At 38.5% G+C, this 20,409-nt stretch overlaps 1 protein-coding gene across 3 annotated transcripts in view; it reads right to left on the bottom strand.

The window, feature by feature from the left end:
- Positions 1 to 20,409, bottom strand: part of NEK10 (NIMA related kinase 10) — a 272,215-nt gene that overhangs the window by 140,320 nt on the left and 111,486 nt on the right. For all 3 annotated transcript variants that reach the window (XM_023207271.2, XM_031935258.1, XM_031935259.1), the window contains one exon: positions 15,732 to 15,807. In XM_023207271.2, the coding sequence (XP_023063039.1) occupies positions 15,732 to 15,807 (76 nt within the window). The remainder of the gene's footprint in view (positions 1 to 15,731; positions 15,808 to 20,409) is intronic.

Raw genomic sequence — 20,409 nt, 5'->3', positions numbered from 1 at the left:
TTTCTCTCTGGCTGCCCTTAAGATTTTTTCCTTCATTTCAACTTTGGTGAATCTGGCAATTATGTGTCTTGGAGTTGCTCTTCTCGAGGAGTATCTTTGTGGTGTTCTCTGTATTTCCTGAATTTGAATATTGGCCTGCCCTACTAGGTTGGGGAAGTTCTCCTGGATGATATCCTGAAGAGTGTTTTCCAACTTGGTTCCATTTTGCCCCTCACTTTCAGGCACCCCAATCAGACGTAGATTTGGTCTTTTTACGTAATCCCATACTTCTTGCAGGCTTTGTTCATTTCTTTTTCTTCTTTTTTCTTTTGGTTTCTCTTCTCGCTTCATTTCATTCATTTGATCCTCAATCACTGATACTCTTTCTTCCAGTTGATCGAGTCGGTTACTGAAGCTTGTGGATTTGTCACGTACTTCTGTGTCATGGTTTTCATCTCTGTCATTTTGTTTATGACCTTCTCTGCATTAATTATTCTAGCTACCAGTTCTTCCACTCTTTTTTCAAGATTTTTAGTTTCTTTGCGCTGGGTACGTAATTCCTCCTTTAGCTCTGAGAAGTTTGATGGACTGAAGCCTTCTTCTCTCATCTTGTCAAAGTCATTCTCTGACCAGCTTTGATCCGTTGCTGGCGATGAGCTGCGCTCCTTTGCAGGGGGAGATGTGCTTTTATTTTTTGAATTTCCAGCTTTTCTGCCCTGCTTCTTCCCCATCTTTGTGGTTTTATCTGCTTCTGGTCTTTGATGATGGTGACGTACTGATGGGGTTTTGGTATAGGTGTTCTTCCTGTTTGATAGTTTTCCTTCTAATAGTCAGGACCCTCAGCTGTAGGTTTGTTGGAGATTGCTTGAGGTCCACTCCAGACCCTGTTTGCCTGGATATCAGCAGCAGAGGTTGCAGAAGATACAATATTGCTGAACAGCGAGTGTACCTGTCTGATTCTTACTTTGGAAGCTTCCTCTCAGGGGTGTACTCCACCCTGCGAGGTGTGGGGTGTCAGACTGCCCCTAGTGGGGGATGTCTCCCAGTTAGGCTACTCAGGGGCAGGCAGTCTGTCCGTTCTCAGATCTCAACCTCCGTGTTGGGAGATCCACTGCTCTCTTCAAAGCTGTCAGGCAGAGTCATTCAGGTCTGCACAGGCCTCTGCTGCTTCCCCTGTTGTTTTTTAGCTGTGCCCTGTCCCCAGAGGTGGAGTCTACAGAGACAGGCAGGTTTCCTTGAGCTGCTGTGAGCTCCACTCAGTTCGAGCTTCCCAGCGGCTTTGTTTACCTACTTAAGCCTCAGCAATGGCGGGCGCCCCTCCCCCAGCCTCGCTGCTGCCTTGTGGTTAGATCGCAGACTGCTGTGTTAGCAATGAGGGAGGCTCCGTGGCCGTGGGACCCTCCCGGCCAGGTGTGGGTATAGTCTCCTGGTGTGCCCGTTTCCTTAAAGCGCAGTATTGGGGTGGGAATTACCCAATTTTCCAGGTGTTGTGTGTCTCAGTTCGCCTGGCTAGGAAAAGGGATTCCCTTCCCCCTTGCGCTTCCCAGGTGAGGCAATGCCTCGCCCTGCTTCAGCTCTCGCTGGTCGGGCTGCAGCAGCTGACCAGCACCGATTGTCCAGCACTCCCCAGTGAGATGACCCCAGTACCTCAGTTGAAAATGCAGAAATCACCGGTCTTCTGTGTCGCTCGCGCTGGGAGTTGGAGACTGGAGCTGTTCCTATTCGGCCATCCCAGCTTCAACTTTTAACTGAGCCTCAGCTCAACACTTCTCAAGAAAGAATTCTGAATGGTTAAACTTGAATCAAGAAAACACTTTTACTTTTAACATTTTGGGCTATAGGGACATGAATGCTAGAATTGTTCCACCACGTGAGGCCAAGGACACAGGATCTCTAAAGCAATGGGACTTTTGGCATTGAGGCTTTTTTGAGTATTCCCAATGTATAAGCCATTTAAACCACGTGCTTGAAGTAAAGGCAGGGAAGAAATATTTTCCTAAAGAATGAGGCTGTTGCTTCCAGCCTGACAATGGGTAATATTTATTAAATCCTTGCTATGCTACAGATAGTAGTATCAATCAATTGATCAATCCATTGCCATCCATCCATCCTTCCATCCATCCATACATCCAACTATCTTCTCAATCCTCATAACAACCCTATGTTGTAGAAATTATCATTGCTGCCCCCCGCCCCCATTTCAGGTGAGGAAATTGAGGCCCAGAAAAATTAAGTAGCTTGCTCAAGGTCAAACAGGAAGGTGTAGATGCAGGATTGGGCCCAGGCAGACCAAGTCTAGAGTCTGCACTGTGTCCTGTTGGCTCCAAGGGGAAGGGACAGCCACACAGCACAGCTGCCCACTGTGCACAGATGCACCCATGTCCACTGGTATCTTACTTCTCTCACTGATGAAGTTCTGGGCATTATTTACTAAATTTATGAACAAAGTACACTTTGTTATGAAAATTACAAATGAACTCAGAAGAATTAAAGTGAGGAGGGGCTGAACAGACCGAGAGGCAAATGCTTTATTGAGGAATAGATGTGGCCTTCCTGGAACCCTAGAGTACTAAAATGAAATTGGCCAATACATGTAAAATCTTCAAAATTGAACTGCCAAATGTAAGGATCCTAGAAGTATGCCTTGCAGTGAAAATGAAGGTTTTTAAATGATTGAGTATTGCCAATGTATCAAGGTTACATAAAGTTAACATTTTAAAATCTTTATTTTGACATTTTATGATAGGCCATAAAATTGTCACAGTCTAACAGTTTATTGTCTTGTTTTTAAATGTATTTTTTTAAATCCTTTTCCAAAGAGATGCTTGAATTTCAAAATATTGGCCTCCTAACTAATGTTCTACTATTTTAGAGAAAAGAATTTCTGGCACTTCAAAGGAAGGTTTTCTTGTATTAGCATTGTGTCATTGCTTCTAGGGGTGTTATGAACAGTCTGAAATGCCAAGATCAAAAAATTAATAATTAAAATTAAATATAAAAGTTAATAAAGTACTCATAGCTAAATGAGTTAAGAAATAAATTGATGTAAAGGGATATATGACTGGTAAGGTCACTTGAAGTAACTCATTCACAAGAATAAAACAAATTAAATGTAGCCCTGAAAAATAAAGAAAAACGTTTCTTTAATTCTTTTGCCTCTAATATGGTAATTTCGCTTTCATATTTCCCCATTGTTTGAGTCCTCTGACTTCTCCGTTCTTTCCGTTCTCTGTTTACCCTCATCACATTGCTATCTTTTCTCTTCTTTCCTTCTGATTTCTTGTGACCATTTTATCTGTCAACCAGACTCCCTTCTATGCATATACTGTCATAATGTCTGAATTCGAGGAAAATATGTCCGTTTGTACAATTCTCAGTGCATAGAATATGGCACATTTACTATACAGAAAAGCAGAGCATCTACCTCAGCCCCAGTGGCCTTTCTCTTGAGCTCTGCACTTCTGTGCTGGCAGGTCCCTGTTCTACCCCTACTTTCTATATTATCCTGGGGACTTGCTATGAGCCTGACGGAGATTCATTACAAGCATCATAGGGTTTTCTAACCCTTTACTCTTCTACACTTGACTGACACCATGGGGGTGTGTGTGTGTGTGTGTGTGTGTGTGTGTGTGTGTGTGTGCCCCTAAATTGAATTGAATTATTCTAGTGGTAAAGAACTAAGTCATCTGCTCCTGGGAAGTAAATGCTGGAATATCCAGTTGAGGGACAGATAAAATGATGAACACACACATCTTTCCTTCCCTTTTCCCAGTTTCATTCTGCAGATATTTCCTCCAAAAAGCAGCACTTCCATTAAGTAACTGTCAGGCTGAGAGATGTCCTGTGGCTTTACAATGCCAGGAGGAAAATTCTACATCTTCCAGTGTCACAGCATAAAACTCATCCCAGCCAAACTACAGGTCCTGCTTTTCACCAAATATGCTGAGCCTATTCAGAATTGAACTGAAATATTTAATTTTCACAATTCAAAAAGATGCTCTGGAGATACACCAAGTTGGGAGGCACAGAGAAATAAAACACCTATTTTACAGAAGAATTAAAGGCATTGAACATGCCCTAGCAGGGGTATGGCCCTATTCTACTAGTTGCCCAGTCCACCATTATGCTGGGCCAAGCCCTGAAGTTTCTTATTGTGTCTGTTATTAATTTATTGCTTGTTATCTCTTAATGTACTCTTCAATAAACAATGGAATCTCTTTAAATATTTCTCCTTTAAAGTGAGCACTATATTAAGCTTTCTTTGTACATGGATTGGAGGGACACTGCAGGAGGAAGAGGTTTCCTGCAATTTCTGGCATGGGCCACGAGTAGGCAGTATAGGTATAGGACTAACCATTAGAGCCTATCCCAACCATAGTCCATTCTCCCTCTGCAACCCTGCAGCCTCAGACTAGTGATCATTTTCCTGCAACCCTCTCAAAACAGAAACCAGAGACCCTGTGTAGCCTGCACCCTCTGAAGGTCTTCTGCTTGTGCAGTTCCTGGACTCGCCCCCTCTTCTCCCCTCCTTGTGGCCCTTAAACTCTAAGAGCACCTGCAGCAGCTGGACTTGCACTATGTGCCCACACCATAAATGCTGATGCCTTGCTCCCTCACCTGCACGTCAGAGGGTTGCTCCTAGCTTGCTCAGCAGCTCCAGAACAGCTGCAGCCTGCACCACCCAGCCAACTTCTCTGCTGTCTGTTGGGCTACCATACCTTTTCCAATGAAATCTGAACCCCTTCCAAGTTTGTCCTTCCTTGGTACTGTCACTCAACCCTAAAGTACCATGTAGTGTTCTTACACCTTATAGTTACTCTTTTATCATAATCATTCTTCATATTAAACTTCCCCTGTTTAGCTCACTGCATCACTTCTATCTCCTAGTTGGATCCAGAATGCTATACTTCATTCTAAGGAGATGTGGGGCCAATGTGCCAACTGTTGGTGTTTAAAATAGACTATTTGTTTCATATGTCTTGATTCCTGAAGCCACTTGGGGGATTATTCTTCTTTTTTAAAGAAGTATGGTGCTACATTATTGAATATGGCCACAAATAATGTGCACCTCCTTCCATGTGGAGATAAATATATTTCACACATTTAGGCTGGCCCTTTTGTGCTTCGACCAATAGAATATGGCAGAAGGGATGTCGAGTGACATCCAAGGCCAGACCTGATTGGGCCTTGCAGCTCAGCTTTTACTTTCTTGGAATGTTACTCCACTACTGTCATGTAAATGAAAGGCCACCTGAAAAAGACCCAACGGACTCTAGCCAAGCATCAACGACAACTGTCTTATTAGTGAAGCCATCTTGGACCGTCCAGCCAAGCCAATAATTCAGCCAAATGCATCCACATGAGCTCAAGGGAACCAACAGAGGAATGACCAAGCAAACCTATATAAACCATTATGGTTTTAAGCAACTACATTTTGGGATGGATTGTTATGCATCCAATAGATAACTGAAATAGACATCTTACCATCATCAAACGAGTCTAATTTCTTATTCAATAAATTAATCTGTGTTAAATATATAAGGAAGCTTCTTTTGACCACACCCCTCCCACCCTCAGAAAAACATGTTAAAGTAAGACATCTTATCACTATGTATTTCCTCTTGCATCTCTTTCCAATAGGAAATGGGAAATACTATGCATAACGACTAGGTATTAAATGTTCAAAATGACAAACTACATAAATAAACATGGAGAAGGAAATCCAGTGTTTATGACTCGCGTTTACTTGTAAAAGTAAAGACTCTAAAAGGTCAAGAGAAAAAGAATATAGAGACTGAAGACAAGTGATTCTGAATTTCCAATTGATAAAAGAAGCAAGGACTTCCACTGACAGAATCAACCATCAGAGAGCTCTCTTTCCCGCGTTTTGTGATTCTGAGGAGTTCAGAACAAATCAGACTGAAAAGTGCATAACGTACAATGGCGCTATGTACCTATATTCACCCTTTTTTATTATAACTTTTAGGTTCACGGTACATGTGCAGGTTTGTTATATAGGTAAACTGCATGTCATGGGGGTTTGTTGCAGATTATTTTGTCACCCAGGTAGTAAGCATAATACTCAATAGGTATTTTTTTCTGATCCTCTCTCTCCTCCAACCTTTCATCCTCAAGTACATTTAGATTTTTTTAACTTTTTATTTTTAACTTTTGTAAGTACATAGTAGGTGTATATGTTTATGGGGTTTATGAGATATTTTGACACAGGCATGCAATGAGTAATAATCACATCATAGTAAATGAGGTATCCATCACCTCAAGCATTGTGTTAAAACAATCTAATTATACTTTTAGTTATTGTAAAATGTACAATTAAATTTATTTTAACTATAGTCACCCTGTTGTGCTATCAAATACTAGTTCTTATTCACTAATTCTATTTTTCGTACCCATTAACCATCCCAATCCCCCCAACCCCCGCCCACTGTCCTTCCTAGCCCCTGCTAACCATCCCTCTACGTTCTTTCTCCATGAGTTCAATTATTTAATTTTTAGTCCCACAAATTTTTATTCCCACACAATTTTAGTCCCATATTTCACTTCTTTGGTTAAGTTAATTCTTATGTATTTTACTTTATTTGTAGCTCTCGTAAATGATATTACTTTCTTGATTTCTTTTTCACATTGTGCGCTGTTGGTGTATAGAAATGCTACTGCTTTTTGTATGTTGATTTTGTATCCTGCAGTTTTACTAAATTTGTTGATCAGTTCTAATAGTTTTTTGGTGGAGTCTTTAGGTTTTTCCAAATATAAGATCATATCATCTGCAAACAAGGATAACTTGATTTCTTCCTTTCCAGTTTGGATGCCCTTTATTTATTTCTCTTATCTGACTGCTCTTGCTAGGACTTCCAGTACTATTTTGAATAACAATGATGAAGGTTGGCATCCCTGTCATGTTCCAGATCTTCAAGAAGAGGTTTTCAATTTTTCCCCATTCCGTATGATACTAGCTGTGGGTCTATTGTAAATGGCTCTTATTATGTTGAGGTATGTTATTTTTGTATCCAGGTTTTTTAGGGTTTTTTGTCATGAAGGGATATTGAATTTTATCAAATGTTTTGTCAGCATCAATTGAAATGATCATATAGTTGTTGTCCTCCATTCTGCTGATATAATGTATCACATTGATTGATTTACATATCCTTGCATATCTGGGATAAATTCCACTCGATCATGAGGAATAATCATTTTAATATGTTGTTGGATTTGGTTTGCTAGTGTTTTGTTGATTTTATTTATTTATTTGTTTATTTAGAGACAGAGTCTCACTCTGTCACCCAAACTGGAGTGCAGTGGCGCGATCTCAGCTCACTGCAACCTCCACCTCCTGGACTAAATTAATCCTCCTGCCTCAACCTTCCAAGTAGCTGGGACTACATGTGCACACCACCATTCCTGGCTAATATTTTGTATTGTTAGTAGAGACAGGGTTTCACCATGTTGCTCAGGCCGGTCTTAAACTCCTGCACTCAAGCAACATTGGCCTGCAGTTTTCTTTTAATTTTTTTTCTTTTCTTGGAGGTGTCCTTGTCTGGTTTTTGTAACAGGGTAATACTGGCCTCACAGTGTAAGTTTGGAAGTATACCCTCTTCCTCCATTTTTTGCAATAGTGTGTATAAGATTGTATTAGTTTTTCTTTAAATGTCTGGTAGCATTCAGCAGTGAAGCCATTCAGTCCCAGGCTTTTCTTTACTAGCAGACTTTTCATTACAGCTTCTATCTTGTTACTTGTTATTGGTCTGTTCAGGTTTTGAGTTTCTTCATGGTTTCATCTTGGTAGATTGTATGTGTCTACTAATTTACTCACTTCTAGATTTTCCAATTTATTGGCACATAGTTGTTCAAAGTAGCCACTAATGATTCTTTGAATGTCTGCAGTATCCATTGTAATGTCTCCTTTTTCATCCCTAATTTTATTTATTTGGGTCTTCTCCCTTTTTTTCTTCGTCTCTCTAAAGGTTTGTCAATTGTTTAACTTTTCCAAGAAACAACTTTTCATTTTGTTGATCTTTTGTATTGTTTTCTTCATTTTATATCTGCTGTTTATTATTTCTTTTCTTCTACTAATTCTGGGTTTGGTTTGCTTTTGCTTTTCTAGTTCTCTCAGATGCATTATTAGGCTATTTATTTGAAGTTTTTCTTCTTTTCGGTTTAGGCACTTATAGCTACAAACTTCCCTCTTGGTACTACTTTCACTGTATCCCATAGGTTTTGCTATGTTGTGTTTCCATTATTATTTGTTTCAAAAATTTTTTCAATTTACTTCTTATTTCTTCATTGACTCACTGGTCATTCAGGAGCATACTGTTTAATTTCTATGCATTTGTATAGTATCCAATATTCTTCTTGTCACTGAGTTCTAGTTTTATTCTATTATGGTCAGAGAAGATGCTTGATATTATTTCAACTTTTTTTTTGAATGCTTTAAGACTTGTTTTGTGACCTAATATGTGGTTTATCCTTGAGAATAATTCATGTGCTGAGAAGAATGTATATTCTGTAGCCATTGGATGAGATATTCTGTAAATATCCATTAGGTCCATTTGGTCTACAGTGCAGATTAAGTCCAATGATCCTTCATTGATTTTTTGTCTGGGAGATCTGTCCAATGCTATGGTTATTTAAGTCTCCAGTTATTATTGTTGATATGGTTTGGCTGTGCCCCACCCAAAATCTGAATTGTAATCCCTATAATCCCCACATGTAAGGGAGAGACCAGGTGGAGGTCACTGAATCATGGGGGTGGTTTCCCCCAAGCTGTTCTCATGACAGTGAGTTCTCATGAGATTGGTTTTGTGTTTGGTAGTTCCTCCTGCATTCATTCTCCTTCCCACTGCCTTGTAAAGAAGGAGACTTACTTCCCCTTTGTCTTCCACCATGTTTGTAAGTTTCCTGAGGGCTCCCCAGCCATGCTGAACAGTAAATCAATTAAACCTCTTTCCTTTATAAGCTACCCAGTCTCTGGTAGTTCTTCATAGCGTGTGAAAACAGACTAATATAATCATATTGTTGTCCATCTCTCTCTCTTTCACTCTAATAATATTTCTTTTATATATCTGGGTGCTCCAGTATTGGGTGCATATATATTTACAATTGTTATATTCTCTTGCTGAATTGACTCCTTTATCATTATATAACGACTTTCTTTGTCTCTTCTTATAGTTTTTGTCTTTAAATATATATTTTTCTGATATAAGTATAGCTACGTCTGCTCTTTTTTGGTTTCCATTGGCATGGAATATCTTTTTCCTTCTCTTTGTTTTCAGTCTATGTGTCTTTAGAGGTGAGATGCATTTTTAATAGGCAACAGATCATTGTGTCTTATTTTTTTGTCCACTCTGCCACTCTGTCTTTTGATTGGAGAGTTTAGTCCATTTACATTCAATGTTATTATTGATAAGTAAGAACTTATTCCTGCCATTTTGTCATTTACGTTTTCTGGTTGTTTTGTGGTATTCTCTTCCATTCTTCTTTCCTGTCTTCCTTTTGGTGAAGGTTATTTTCTCTTATGGTATGATTTAATTTATTACTTTTTACTTTTTGCATATCTGTTGTATGTTTTTTGAGGTTACCATGAAACTTGCAAATACTATGTTGTAACTCATTGTTTTAAACTGATGATACTGATTGCATAAACAAACAAGCAAAGAGAAAACATAAAAACTCTACACTTTGATTTTGTCCCCCCACTTTTAACTTTTTATTATTTCTCTTTATATCTTATTGTGCTATGTCTTGAAAGGTTGTTGTAGTTATTATTTTTTATTGATTCATCTTTTAGTCTTACTTAAGAGTAGTGTATATACCACAATTACAGTATTGTAATATTCTTTGTTTTTCTGTGTATTTACTATTACCAGTGAGTTTCGTATGTTCAGATGATTTCTTATTCCTCATTAATGCCCTTTCATTTCGGATTGAAGAATCCCCTTTAGCATTTCTTGTAGGACAGGTCTGACATTGATGAAATCCCTTAGCTTTTGTTTGTCTGGAAAAGTCTTTATTTCTCCTTCATGTTTGAAAGATATTTTCACCAGATATACTATTCTGGGGTAAATTTTTTTCCTTTAGCACTTTCAATATGTCATGCCACTGTCTTCTGGCCTGTAAGGGTTCCACTGAAAAGTCTGCTGCCAGATGTACTGAACTCCACTGCATGTTATTTGTTTCTTTTCTCTTGCTGCTAGTGAGATCCTTTCTTTATCCCTGACCTTTGGGAGTTTGATTATTGAATACCTTGAGGTAGTCTTCTTTAGGTTAAATCTGCCTAGTGTTTTATAACCTCCTATATATGCACAATATAATCTATACATTTAAACGAGTACTATCCTTTCAAACTTGAGACTAACAGGACATAAGAATCACTATTATCTAGTGAGTGCTTACCACATGCCAGCCAGGCACTGTTCCCAGCACCAGACATGTAGCACCTCATTTAATCTCACAACAATCCTAGGACATGGGCACTATGATTATCCCCAGGTTGCAGATGAGGAAACTAAGGCACAGAAAAATTCAATCATTTAAAACTCTCAATAGCAGATCTAGAATTTAAACCCAGGCCATCTGATTCTGGAGCTTGTGCTCTTAATAATGACCTTATTCTGTCAATACTGTGGTCTGTTTCCAATTATGTTTTTTTTTTTTTTTTTTTTTGAAAATCCTTTGATATGGTCTTATTCCAATTATGCTTATTTTTGAAAATCCCTGCCCAAATCTCATATTGTTATCCCCAGTGTTGAAGGTGGGGCCTAGTAGAAAGTGGTTGGATCATGGGGGCGGATTTCTCCTGAATGGTTTAATACCATCCCCTTAGTGCTGTTGTTCTGACAGTGAGTGGGTTCTCACGAGATCTGGTTGTTTAAAAGTGTGTGGCACTTCCTCACTTCCCCTCTCCTGCTCCTGCTCTGGCCATGTGATGTGCCTGCTCCCCCTCACCTTCCACCGTGAATGTAAGTTTCCTGGGGCCTCCCCAGAAGACAAGAAGATACCAGCATCATGCTTCCTGTGCAGCCTGCAGAACCATGAGCCAGTTCAACCTCTTTTCTTTATAAATTACCCAGTCTCAGGTATTTCTTTATAGCAATCCAAGAATGACCTAATACATCCCTTTTTTGAAATTTCCCTCAGGGCCACTTTATTGGTCACTGAAGAATACATATTTCTATAATATATAATCTTTCCACATTTTATTTTGTTAAAATGTTAACATCCTACTTGATCTCATTTACTCACTGTTCTAGTAATCATGTAATATATAAAGATAAAATAGCAAAGAGAAAAAAATAAAATAAAATAGACCCTGCCATCAAGGTACTTACTTACTATCGCAAATGAAAAGCCTTCAGGCTTTATTAGGGTAAAAATCAGAACAGTTCAAAGATATATTAGAACCCAATAAAAATATACACTAATTTTTATCATATTAATGTGAAAAAAGACTTGTTTTCACTTCAATGATTCCAAGTATTTCTTAAGATTCTGCTAGTCGACTCCTCTAGGTCCTGGGGAAACAGTGGTGAACAAAGGAGACACAAGTCCTATGCTCACGGAGCTGGTGTGTAGTGGAGAGACACACTATAAGCCAATTCAAGTACAATATAAGGTCACATAGAGGCAAGGGCTATGAAAACATAAAGCAGGATACAGGGATAGAATCTGAAGAGAGGTTGCTGTTTGGGGCAAGTGACCATGGAAATCCTCTCTACATAAGTGGCATTTAAGCAAAGAGCAGAATGAAGTAAAGAAGTAAGTTCTGCAGCTGTCTCTGAAGGAAGAGCATTCCAAGGAGGAGCATTTTGGAGATCTGAAGGAACAGCAAGAGGGGAAAGGATTGGGAATTAAAAGTGTGTTACAACAAAAAGAAACAATTTTCTTTGTAATATGTTATTTCCAGTAATGTTTATAATCATGCAAGTGCTGGATCATTCACGTAGCAAATATTACTTGTGAGTTTTAAAGTACCAGACTTAGGACTGCTGGGGATTGTAATGAACAAAATCATCATTGCTTATCACAAACTCAACAAAAAGTTCAATTATGTGAAGGAAAAGTACACGGAGTGTGTAGATCAGAGGAAATACACCTTGTCTAAGGGGGTTCAGCTGAAGGCAGGTAAGAATTAACCAGATGACAAGTGGAAAAGAGTATTCCAGGCAAAGGGAGCTGCATGTGCAAAGGTCCTATGGCCAGAGGGAGCCCAGATGAAACAGCTAGGAAGTGTTAAAGTTTGGTTTGTGGTAAAGGGAAGAACTTGGCAGAGGCCAGAGAATGCAAGGTTGTCTACTTGTGGCCATAGTGAGGGCTTGGTCTTTGCACAAGCATCTGGAAGTCACTTAAGTGTTTTAAGTCACTTAAAACCCAAAATTTTGAGTGTATTATAGCTTTCTTAAGAATTCTATCAACTTGATGTATCAAAAAATAAAAATATATATTTTTTTAAATTTAAGAAGTGCAGTTAGTAGACATGCTTCACTTTGTCTCTACTTAACCAGGTTTACCTACAGGTTTATTTTGATGCATCCAATTTAAACTTCATGAATTTCTCTTCTAATTATCTAGTATCATAATATAAATGAGATTATACTAAGCAGTAGAGTAATAATTCCCGTTCCAGGAATAGTTGAAGTTTTCCATTTTTATTGGAAAACTTTTATTGTATTTTACACATCATACTAGCTTCATAAATCCCATATATGTTCTGTGAAGAACTAGCTGAAAATGCTTCCCAGAGCCTCAAACTCTATACTGTTCTCAGAAAATGAAGTTGAAGATGGTGTGTAATTTTCTTCTCTGGAATTGGAGGAAGCCATAGAGATAAAAAATGGAAACAAGTAGCATATTTGGAGATTTTTTTTTCCCTTGAGAAGGATAACAAAGACCTGCCTAATATGAATCACATCAGATCAATGAAAAGAACCTTTACTGACCTTCTGTTCTAGTACAATTGGTCCAGCAATGTGCCTACAAACCCTTTATCTGCCAGCTGAATACAGAATAAAGAATGCTCTGAGGTACTTCCTACAAGAGTTAACAAAGAGACCTTTCTTCCTCTCAATAAGTTAATATCTGAGGAAGCAAAAGCAAACGGAAAGGGCAAGGCAAAATGACATGGGGACATCAAACTCTGGGGACCCCGCAGGGAAGGGAAAGGGGTGCCTAGGCATCTCTATGGCATCCAAATGTCCACATCCCAGGTCCACATTTATAGGCTCAGACAAGCTCAGAAAACTTACATGAAAATAAGAATTACAGAATTACAAACAAATTCTAGAATGTCTGGACCCTAGCCAGACTCCCACTCACATTTCCAGTACAAGTCTATGGCATCACACCTCAAGCAATGACCCTCCAGCTCTCTGCCCGGAGTGCCCCTAGCCCATGCCCTGGCATGCCATAAGCACCTGGGCATAAGCTCCCCAGAGCAGCCCTCAGTCAGATGCTGAGGGCTCCCCCTTGTGATTGGAAAAAAAATACTCCAACCTCTCATCTGGTGCACAGCGCAACTCTAAAACATCCTGTACACCAAGTTAGTCCAACCCCCAGCCCACGGACTGCATGTGGCTCAACACAAACACATAAATCTTTCTTAAAACATTTGAGTTTTTTTCAATTTTTAAAAGCTCATAAAAGCTATCTTTAGTGTCAGTGTATTTTGCGTGTGGTCCAAGACAGTTTTTCCTCTTCCAATGTGGCCCAGAGAAGCCAAAAGATTGGACACCCCTGCTCTATACTATATCCCAGATAATACTCTATGAACCTAATTATTAATGTTCACTGTACTGGCTGCTTTCCCTCCAAATCTCACTTCACCACTCTCCTAATAGTGTTTCCTGGGAGCTCCTCCCAAATAAACTATTTCACTCAAATTCTTGTCTCAGATTCTGCTTTTGGAGAATCCCAAACTAAGAAAGAAACACAATATGAGGTAGGACTGAGTTCTTTTAACTCCATACTCAGCTAAGGACATCAAAAACTAGCAAGAAAGATGGTCTGTGAACCCAAATTCATAGTAAAACCCATCAGATAGGGGGCACTTCTAATAACTTGGAGAGATGAGAGAAGGGAGTAGAAAGAAATTTTTTAAGCAGTTTAGAAGAATAGGAGATTGACAGAAAGATAAATGGTGGTAAGATATACTGTACATGTTATTAAAACAATTATAGTACATATACATGAAATAATAGCTTATCTATATGAGTAGGTTCAGCTTACAAACTTTTCAGTTAATTTAAAAATTAAATGAAAATGTGAAGCCATGTTTGGGCTAATACGGCAAAAAAGTTGTCATGTTTTGGATTTCTTCCTACATATTCTATGGATTCTCTATCTTTCTCCTACACACACACATGCACACACACAAACACACACACATACACACACAGTTGATACTATCATATAAGCACTTCTAAACTTAATTCAAAGTCTCAGGAATAAAAATATGCTTTCACCAAGTATGACCAGCAGAAATTTAAGTTTGTGTGTTAATTGTTCTGCAATTTGACTGACAATCAAATCTGTTCAGAAATATATAATTACTTGACACTTTTATGATCAAATTTTTATTGTTTATTTTATAAAAACAGTACACAGTGAAACAAAAGAAAATTATTCTTCTGTCAGCAAGTAATGAGTAGGTCAGCCTTACTGTTAAGAGGTTAAGTAGACATCATATAAGCTTGCAGCTTACAATGTACATATTAGCCTGCCACAGTTTCTTTGCATCTTCTCATGAAACCAGTTTCAAGAATAAAGATGTAAAACATTTCCAACAAGATAAATGAAAAGTCACTCTCTTAAAACATTATTCTGAACACTTTTGCATGAAAGGACTTTGTAAAATTAGGCTGTTATTTTTAGACAATTTCTACTCTTCCTCAAGAAGAGTCGTGTTTAATTCCATCCCCAGGACACAATTGTACAACTATAGGCTAGATTTTTAAAAAATGATTGTGTCTTGATTGCTTGACCTGTTGAATCAGATTCCAGAATATTTCCCTGAAATCTGCTTTTCTACTTACTACCATAACTGTTTGCTAATTTCAACAGATTCAGACAAATGACATGTGATCAGCAAAAGAAGATTCTTACTTCATAATAATTAGTGGCTTGCAAAGGAACCTCAAAGTATGCCAAAGAATTTAAAAGTGTCTCCATTTATCAAAAAATAAACACTCATTTGTCCAAGAAGCAACTTACTTTGTAAAAATATGTCTAGGTATACGTGTCATTATTTATTCCTTCATGCAGTAAAGTTAATCGGTGCCTATTATTTGCCAGATACTAGGATAAGTATTAGGGTACAAAAATCCTTGCCCTTCACTTGAATGTTTATAGGTAGAAAAGAGAAAAAGAGTCATACATACAAGTGAGTACAATAAAATGTTCCAAATATCATGTTGGGTAGCATATCTATTACTTCATTCTCAGTTTCATTCAACTATTGCACACCTACTATATACCAAGGATCATTTCAATTTACAATTTATAAAAGTAATCCCCATGAGGGGCAGTGATACCTTAGAAGACAGATTATTTTTGTGGTGGTTGTTTTAAGCATACATAATGATCCACAATTCTAGTAATGTGTATTACCTAGATACTTGAAAAAAAAGTATAAAATAAGCTTTCTTTCCTGAAATCCTCTTTCCTTTGCAAGTCAATAATAGAAAGGAAAGCCCAAATCAGTTAAGTATGATGTTTGAGAGCCATAAAATAATTGTCCTTACCAAGAATACAGGATTGTTCCAACAACAGACGTGAGTTTACTGTTTTCTTGTTTTTGCTTTGCCAGGCCAAAGTCAGCTACAATTCACAAAACAATATAATATGTTATTAGATTTTCCCAGAGTGAGCATTGTTCCTTAGCATTTGACAATCTACACAATAACTACTACACTTCATAACCAAAGGCTTTTCTTTTCTTACCCTCTGTCAAAATGCCCAATGTGCCAATCTTCCATGTCATTCCCAGTCTTAATTAATGGCATAATACACTATGTCATTTTGATATATATTTTGATGTAATGAGGTTTATCATTTAAAAAATGATAAAATAAGTTTTGCTGACTGAAACATAGGACAAAGTACTTATTGAAAGTGTGATTCCATTTTTTAGGTTATCCTTTTTAATTTTTAAATAAACAGAATGAATCTAACATTTGGCATACAGCAGTCATGACCTCGTCAGGCTAAAAGAAAAGATACACCCGAATAAATACCATGAAGGCCTGAAAACCTAAAATTAACTGCCATCAACGTGTACCAATCACAGTACAAGTATGTTCAAAATAATCTCAAAATATTTATATGTCAACAAAATATTCTGATTTTTATCACAGATAAAAATCTGATTTTTATCTGATTTTTATCTATATTTAATATTAGCACAACCTTGTACTTTTCATAATATCTTCAGGTACTTGTCTTTTTTTCCTTTTTCTTTTTGAGACAGAGTCTCGCCCTGTCGCCCAGGCTGGAATACAGTGGTACGATCTTGGCTCACTGCAACCTCTGCCCCCCAGGTTCAAGCGATTCTCGTGCCTCAGCCTCCCAAGTAGCTGGGATTACAGGCACGTGCCACCATGCCTGGCTAATTTTTGCAGCTTTAGTAGAGATGAGGTTTCACCACGTTGGCCAGGCTGGTCTTGAACTCTTGACCTTATAATCCACCTGCCTTGGCCTCCAAAGTTCTGGGATTACAGGCGTGAGCCACCGCGTCCAGCCTGTCTTTTATAAACCACTCAACAACTTCGGTCAAAGTGATCAAAACAGATATTTTACCTATCCTTTTGCTACAGATTCACTAATATTACAACAGACTTAATTACCAGGATTGCACAAAAAGACAATGCAGAACCAGGACAAGAATTCAAGTTGCTTTTCCTAATAAGCTTTGATATTCTCAATATCATGTTGTAAAGTGCGGCAAATGCTCATGGAATTTCACTGGAACAAACTTCAATGCAGTATTTGATTATATGTACTAAAATATCTTTCAGGTAGAAAATATTCCAAAGTAGTTTCATTTCAAAATAATAAAAATTCACATTATTAATAATAATACACGTTTACTAAACAACAAGTCTATACTAGCACAAATGCAGCCACTTACATGAACTGCCTCGTTTAACACGCATAGCACTGTGAAAGATAGGTATTATCATTAGTATAGCTTAGTGCTTAAAAGCCAAGACTCAGGAACTGGACCGCCTCAGTCTGAATACTGACTCTATTATGCGTAACCTGAGTAACCCTGGGCAAGTTATTTAATCTTGCTTTCCAATAGCTTTCTTTTTTCTCTTTTTTTTTTTTTTTTTTTTTTTTTTGAGATGGAGTCTTGCTCTGTTGCCCAGGCTAGAGTGCAGTGGTGCAATCTCGGCTCACTGTAAGCTCCGCCTCCTGGGTTCACACCATTCTCGTGCCTCAGCCTCCAGAGTAGCTGGGACTACAGGTGCCTGCCACCTCGCCCGGCTAACTTTTTTTATTTTTATTTTTTGTAAATTTAGTAGAGACGGGGTTTCACCGTGTTAGCCAGGATGGTCTCAATCTCCTGACCTCATGATCTGCCCAACTCAGCCTCCCAGAGTGCTGGGATTACAGGCGTGAGCCACCATGCCCGGCCTCCAATAGCTTTCTTATCTGTAAAATAAGGATTATAATAATATAGTACTGATATATACTGTAAACAGAATAGTATGATAGTAAAATTTAAATAATTTAATATATGCAAATGTCATGTATGTATTATATATAAATACATGTAGTAGAGTACTGAACAACTGATGTATATTATTATTTAATTATCACAGTTATCCATTTTATAGATGAGGAAACAGGCTCAGAGAGAATGTGTGACTTGCCCAACGTCTCACAGGGAGAAATTAACAAAGTCAGATATTAATCTGGGGTTGCTTGATTCTAAAGCCCCAAATCTCACCAAGACACAATACTACCAATATAGAAAAAGAAGGACCAGATCAATTCAATGATAAACTCAACCAAACATTTAAGAAATATATACCAATTCTACACAGACTGTACCAGAAAATAGAAGAGGAAATACTTCCCAAATCACTTCATAAAGCCAGCATTACATCATTCTAAAACCAGACAAAGACATGACAAGAAAAGAAAACTACAGAATAAGAGCCTCATGAACACAGACACAAAAATTATCAACAAAATATAAGTAAATCAAATCCAGTGACATATAAAAAGTATTATACATAATGACCAAGTGGGGTTTATGCCAGAAATACAAGGCTAATTTGAAATTTAAAAATCCATCAATGTGATTTCAATAGAAGCCCAAACGCCAGCAGTATGCAATATATCCATGTAACAAACATGCACATGTAGCCCCTGAATCTAAAATAATTTCCAAATAAAAATTCGTCAACTGGGCATGGTGGTTCACACCTGTAATCCCAGCACTTTGGGAGGCCAAAGTGGGTGAAGCAACTGAGGTCAGGAGTTTGAGACCAGCCTGGCCAACAAGGTGAAACCCCATCTCTACTAAAAATACAAAAAAATTATCTGGATATGGTGGTGGGTGCCTGTAATCCCAGTTACTCAGGAGGCTGAGACAGGAGAATCTTTTGAACCTGGGAGGCACAGCTTGCAGTGAGCTGACATCACGCCATTGCACTCCAGCCTGGGCAACATGAGCAAAAATCAGTCTCAATAAATAAATAAATAAATAATAATTTTAAAAAATCATCAATGTAGTTCACCAGATCAGTATATTAAAGAAGAAAAACCAATCTGGGTTCCAAGATGGCCAAATAGGAACAGCTCCAGTCTATAGCTCCCAGTGTGAGTGATGCAGAAGATGGGTGATTTCTGCATTTCCAATTGACTTTTGAAGAAAGCAGTGGTTCTCCCAGCACGGAGTTTGAGATCTGAGAACGGACAGACTGCCTCCTCAAGTGAGTCCCTGACCCGTGAGTAGCCTCTCTACTGGGAGGCACCCCCCAGTAGGGGCAGACTGACACCTCACACGGCTGGGTACCCCTCTGAGATGAAGCTTCCAGAGGAATGATCAGGCAGCAACATTTGCTGTTCAGCAATATTCGCTTTCTGCAGCCTCCACTGCTGGTACCCAGGCAAACAGTGTCAGGAGTGGACCTCCAGCAAACTCCAACAGACCTGCAGCTGCGGGGTCCTGATTGTTAGAAGGAAAACTAACAAATAGAAAGGACCTCCACACCAAAAAGCCATTTGTACATCACCATCATCTAAGACCAAAGGTAGATAAAACAACAAAGATGGGGAAAAAACAGAGCAAAAAAGCTGAAAATTCTAAAAATCAGAGTGCCTCTCCCCCTCCAAAGGAATACAGCTCCTCGCCAGCAATGGAACAAAGCTGGATGGAGAATGACTTTGACAAGTTGAGAGAAGGCTTCAGACGATCAAACTTCTCCGAGCTAAAGGAGGAAGTTCGAACCCATCGCAGAGAAGCTGAAAACCTTGAAAAAAGATTAGACGAATGGCTAACTAGAATAAGCGGTGTAGAGAAGTCCTTAAATGACCTGATGGAGCTGAAAACCATGGCACGAGAACTACATGATGAATGCACAAGCTTCAGTAACCAATTCGATCAACTGGAAGAAAGCATATCAGTGATTGAAGGTCAAATGAATGAAATGAAGCAAGAACAGAAGTTTAGAGAAAAAAGACTAAGAAGAAATGAGCAAAGCCGCCAAGAAATATGGGACTATGTAAAAAGACCAAATCTATGTCTGACTGGTGTACCTGAAAGTGATGGGGGGAATGGAACCAAGTTGGAAAACACTCTGCAGGATATTATCCAGGAGAACTTCCCTAACCTAGCAAGGCAGGCCAACATTCAAATTCAGGAAATAAAGAGAACACCACAAAGATACTCCTCGAGAAGAGCAACTCCAAGACACATAATTGTCAGATTCACCAAAGTTGAAATGAAGGAAAAAATGTTAAGGGCAGCCAGAGAGAAAGGTCAGGTTACCCACAAAGGGAAGCCCATCAGACTAACAGCAGATGTCTCGGCAGAAACTCTACAAGCCAGAAGAGAAAGGGGGCCAATATTCAACATTCTTAAAGAAAAGAATTTTCAACCCAGAATTTCATATCCAGCCAAACTAAGCTTCATAAGTGAAAGAGAAATAAAATCCTTTACAGACAAGCAAATGCTGAGAGATTTTGTCATCACCAGGCCTGCCCTACAAGAGCTCCTGAAGGAAGCACTAAACATGGAAAAGAACAACTGGTACCAGCCACTGCAAAAACATGCCAAAATGTAAAGACCATCAATGCTAAGAAGAAACTGGATCAACTAATGAGCAAAATAACCAGATAACATCATAATGACAGGATCAAATTCACACATAACAATATTAACCTTCAATGTAAATGAGGCTAAATGCT

This window comes from Piliocolobus tephrosceles, chromosome 2, assembly GCF_002776525.5.
Source record: "Piliocolobus tephrosceles isolate RC106 chromosome 2, ASM277652v3, whole genome shotgun sequence".
Classification (NCBI taxonomy): domain Eukaryota; kingdom Metazoa; phylum Chordata; class Mammalia; order Primates; family Cercopithecidae; genus Piliocolobus; species Piliocolobus tephrosceles.
Note: the sequence above shows the minus strand (reverse complement) of the source record. Positions and strands in the feature narration are given on the sequence as shown.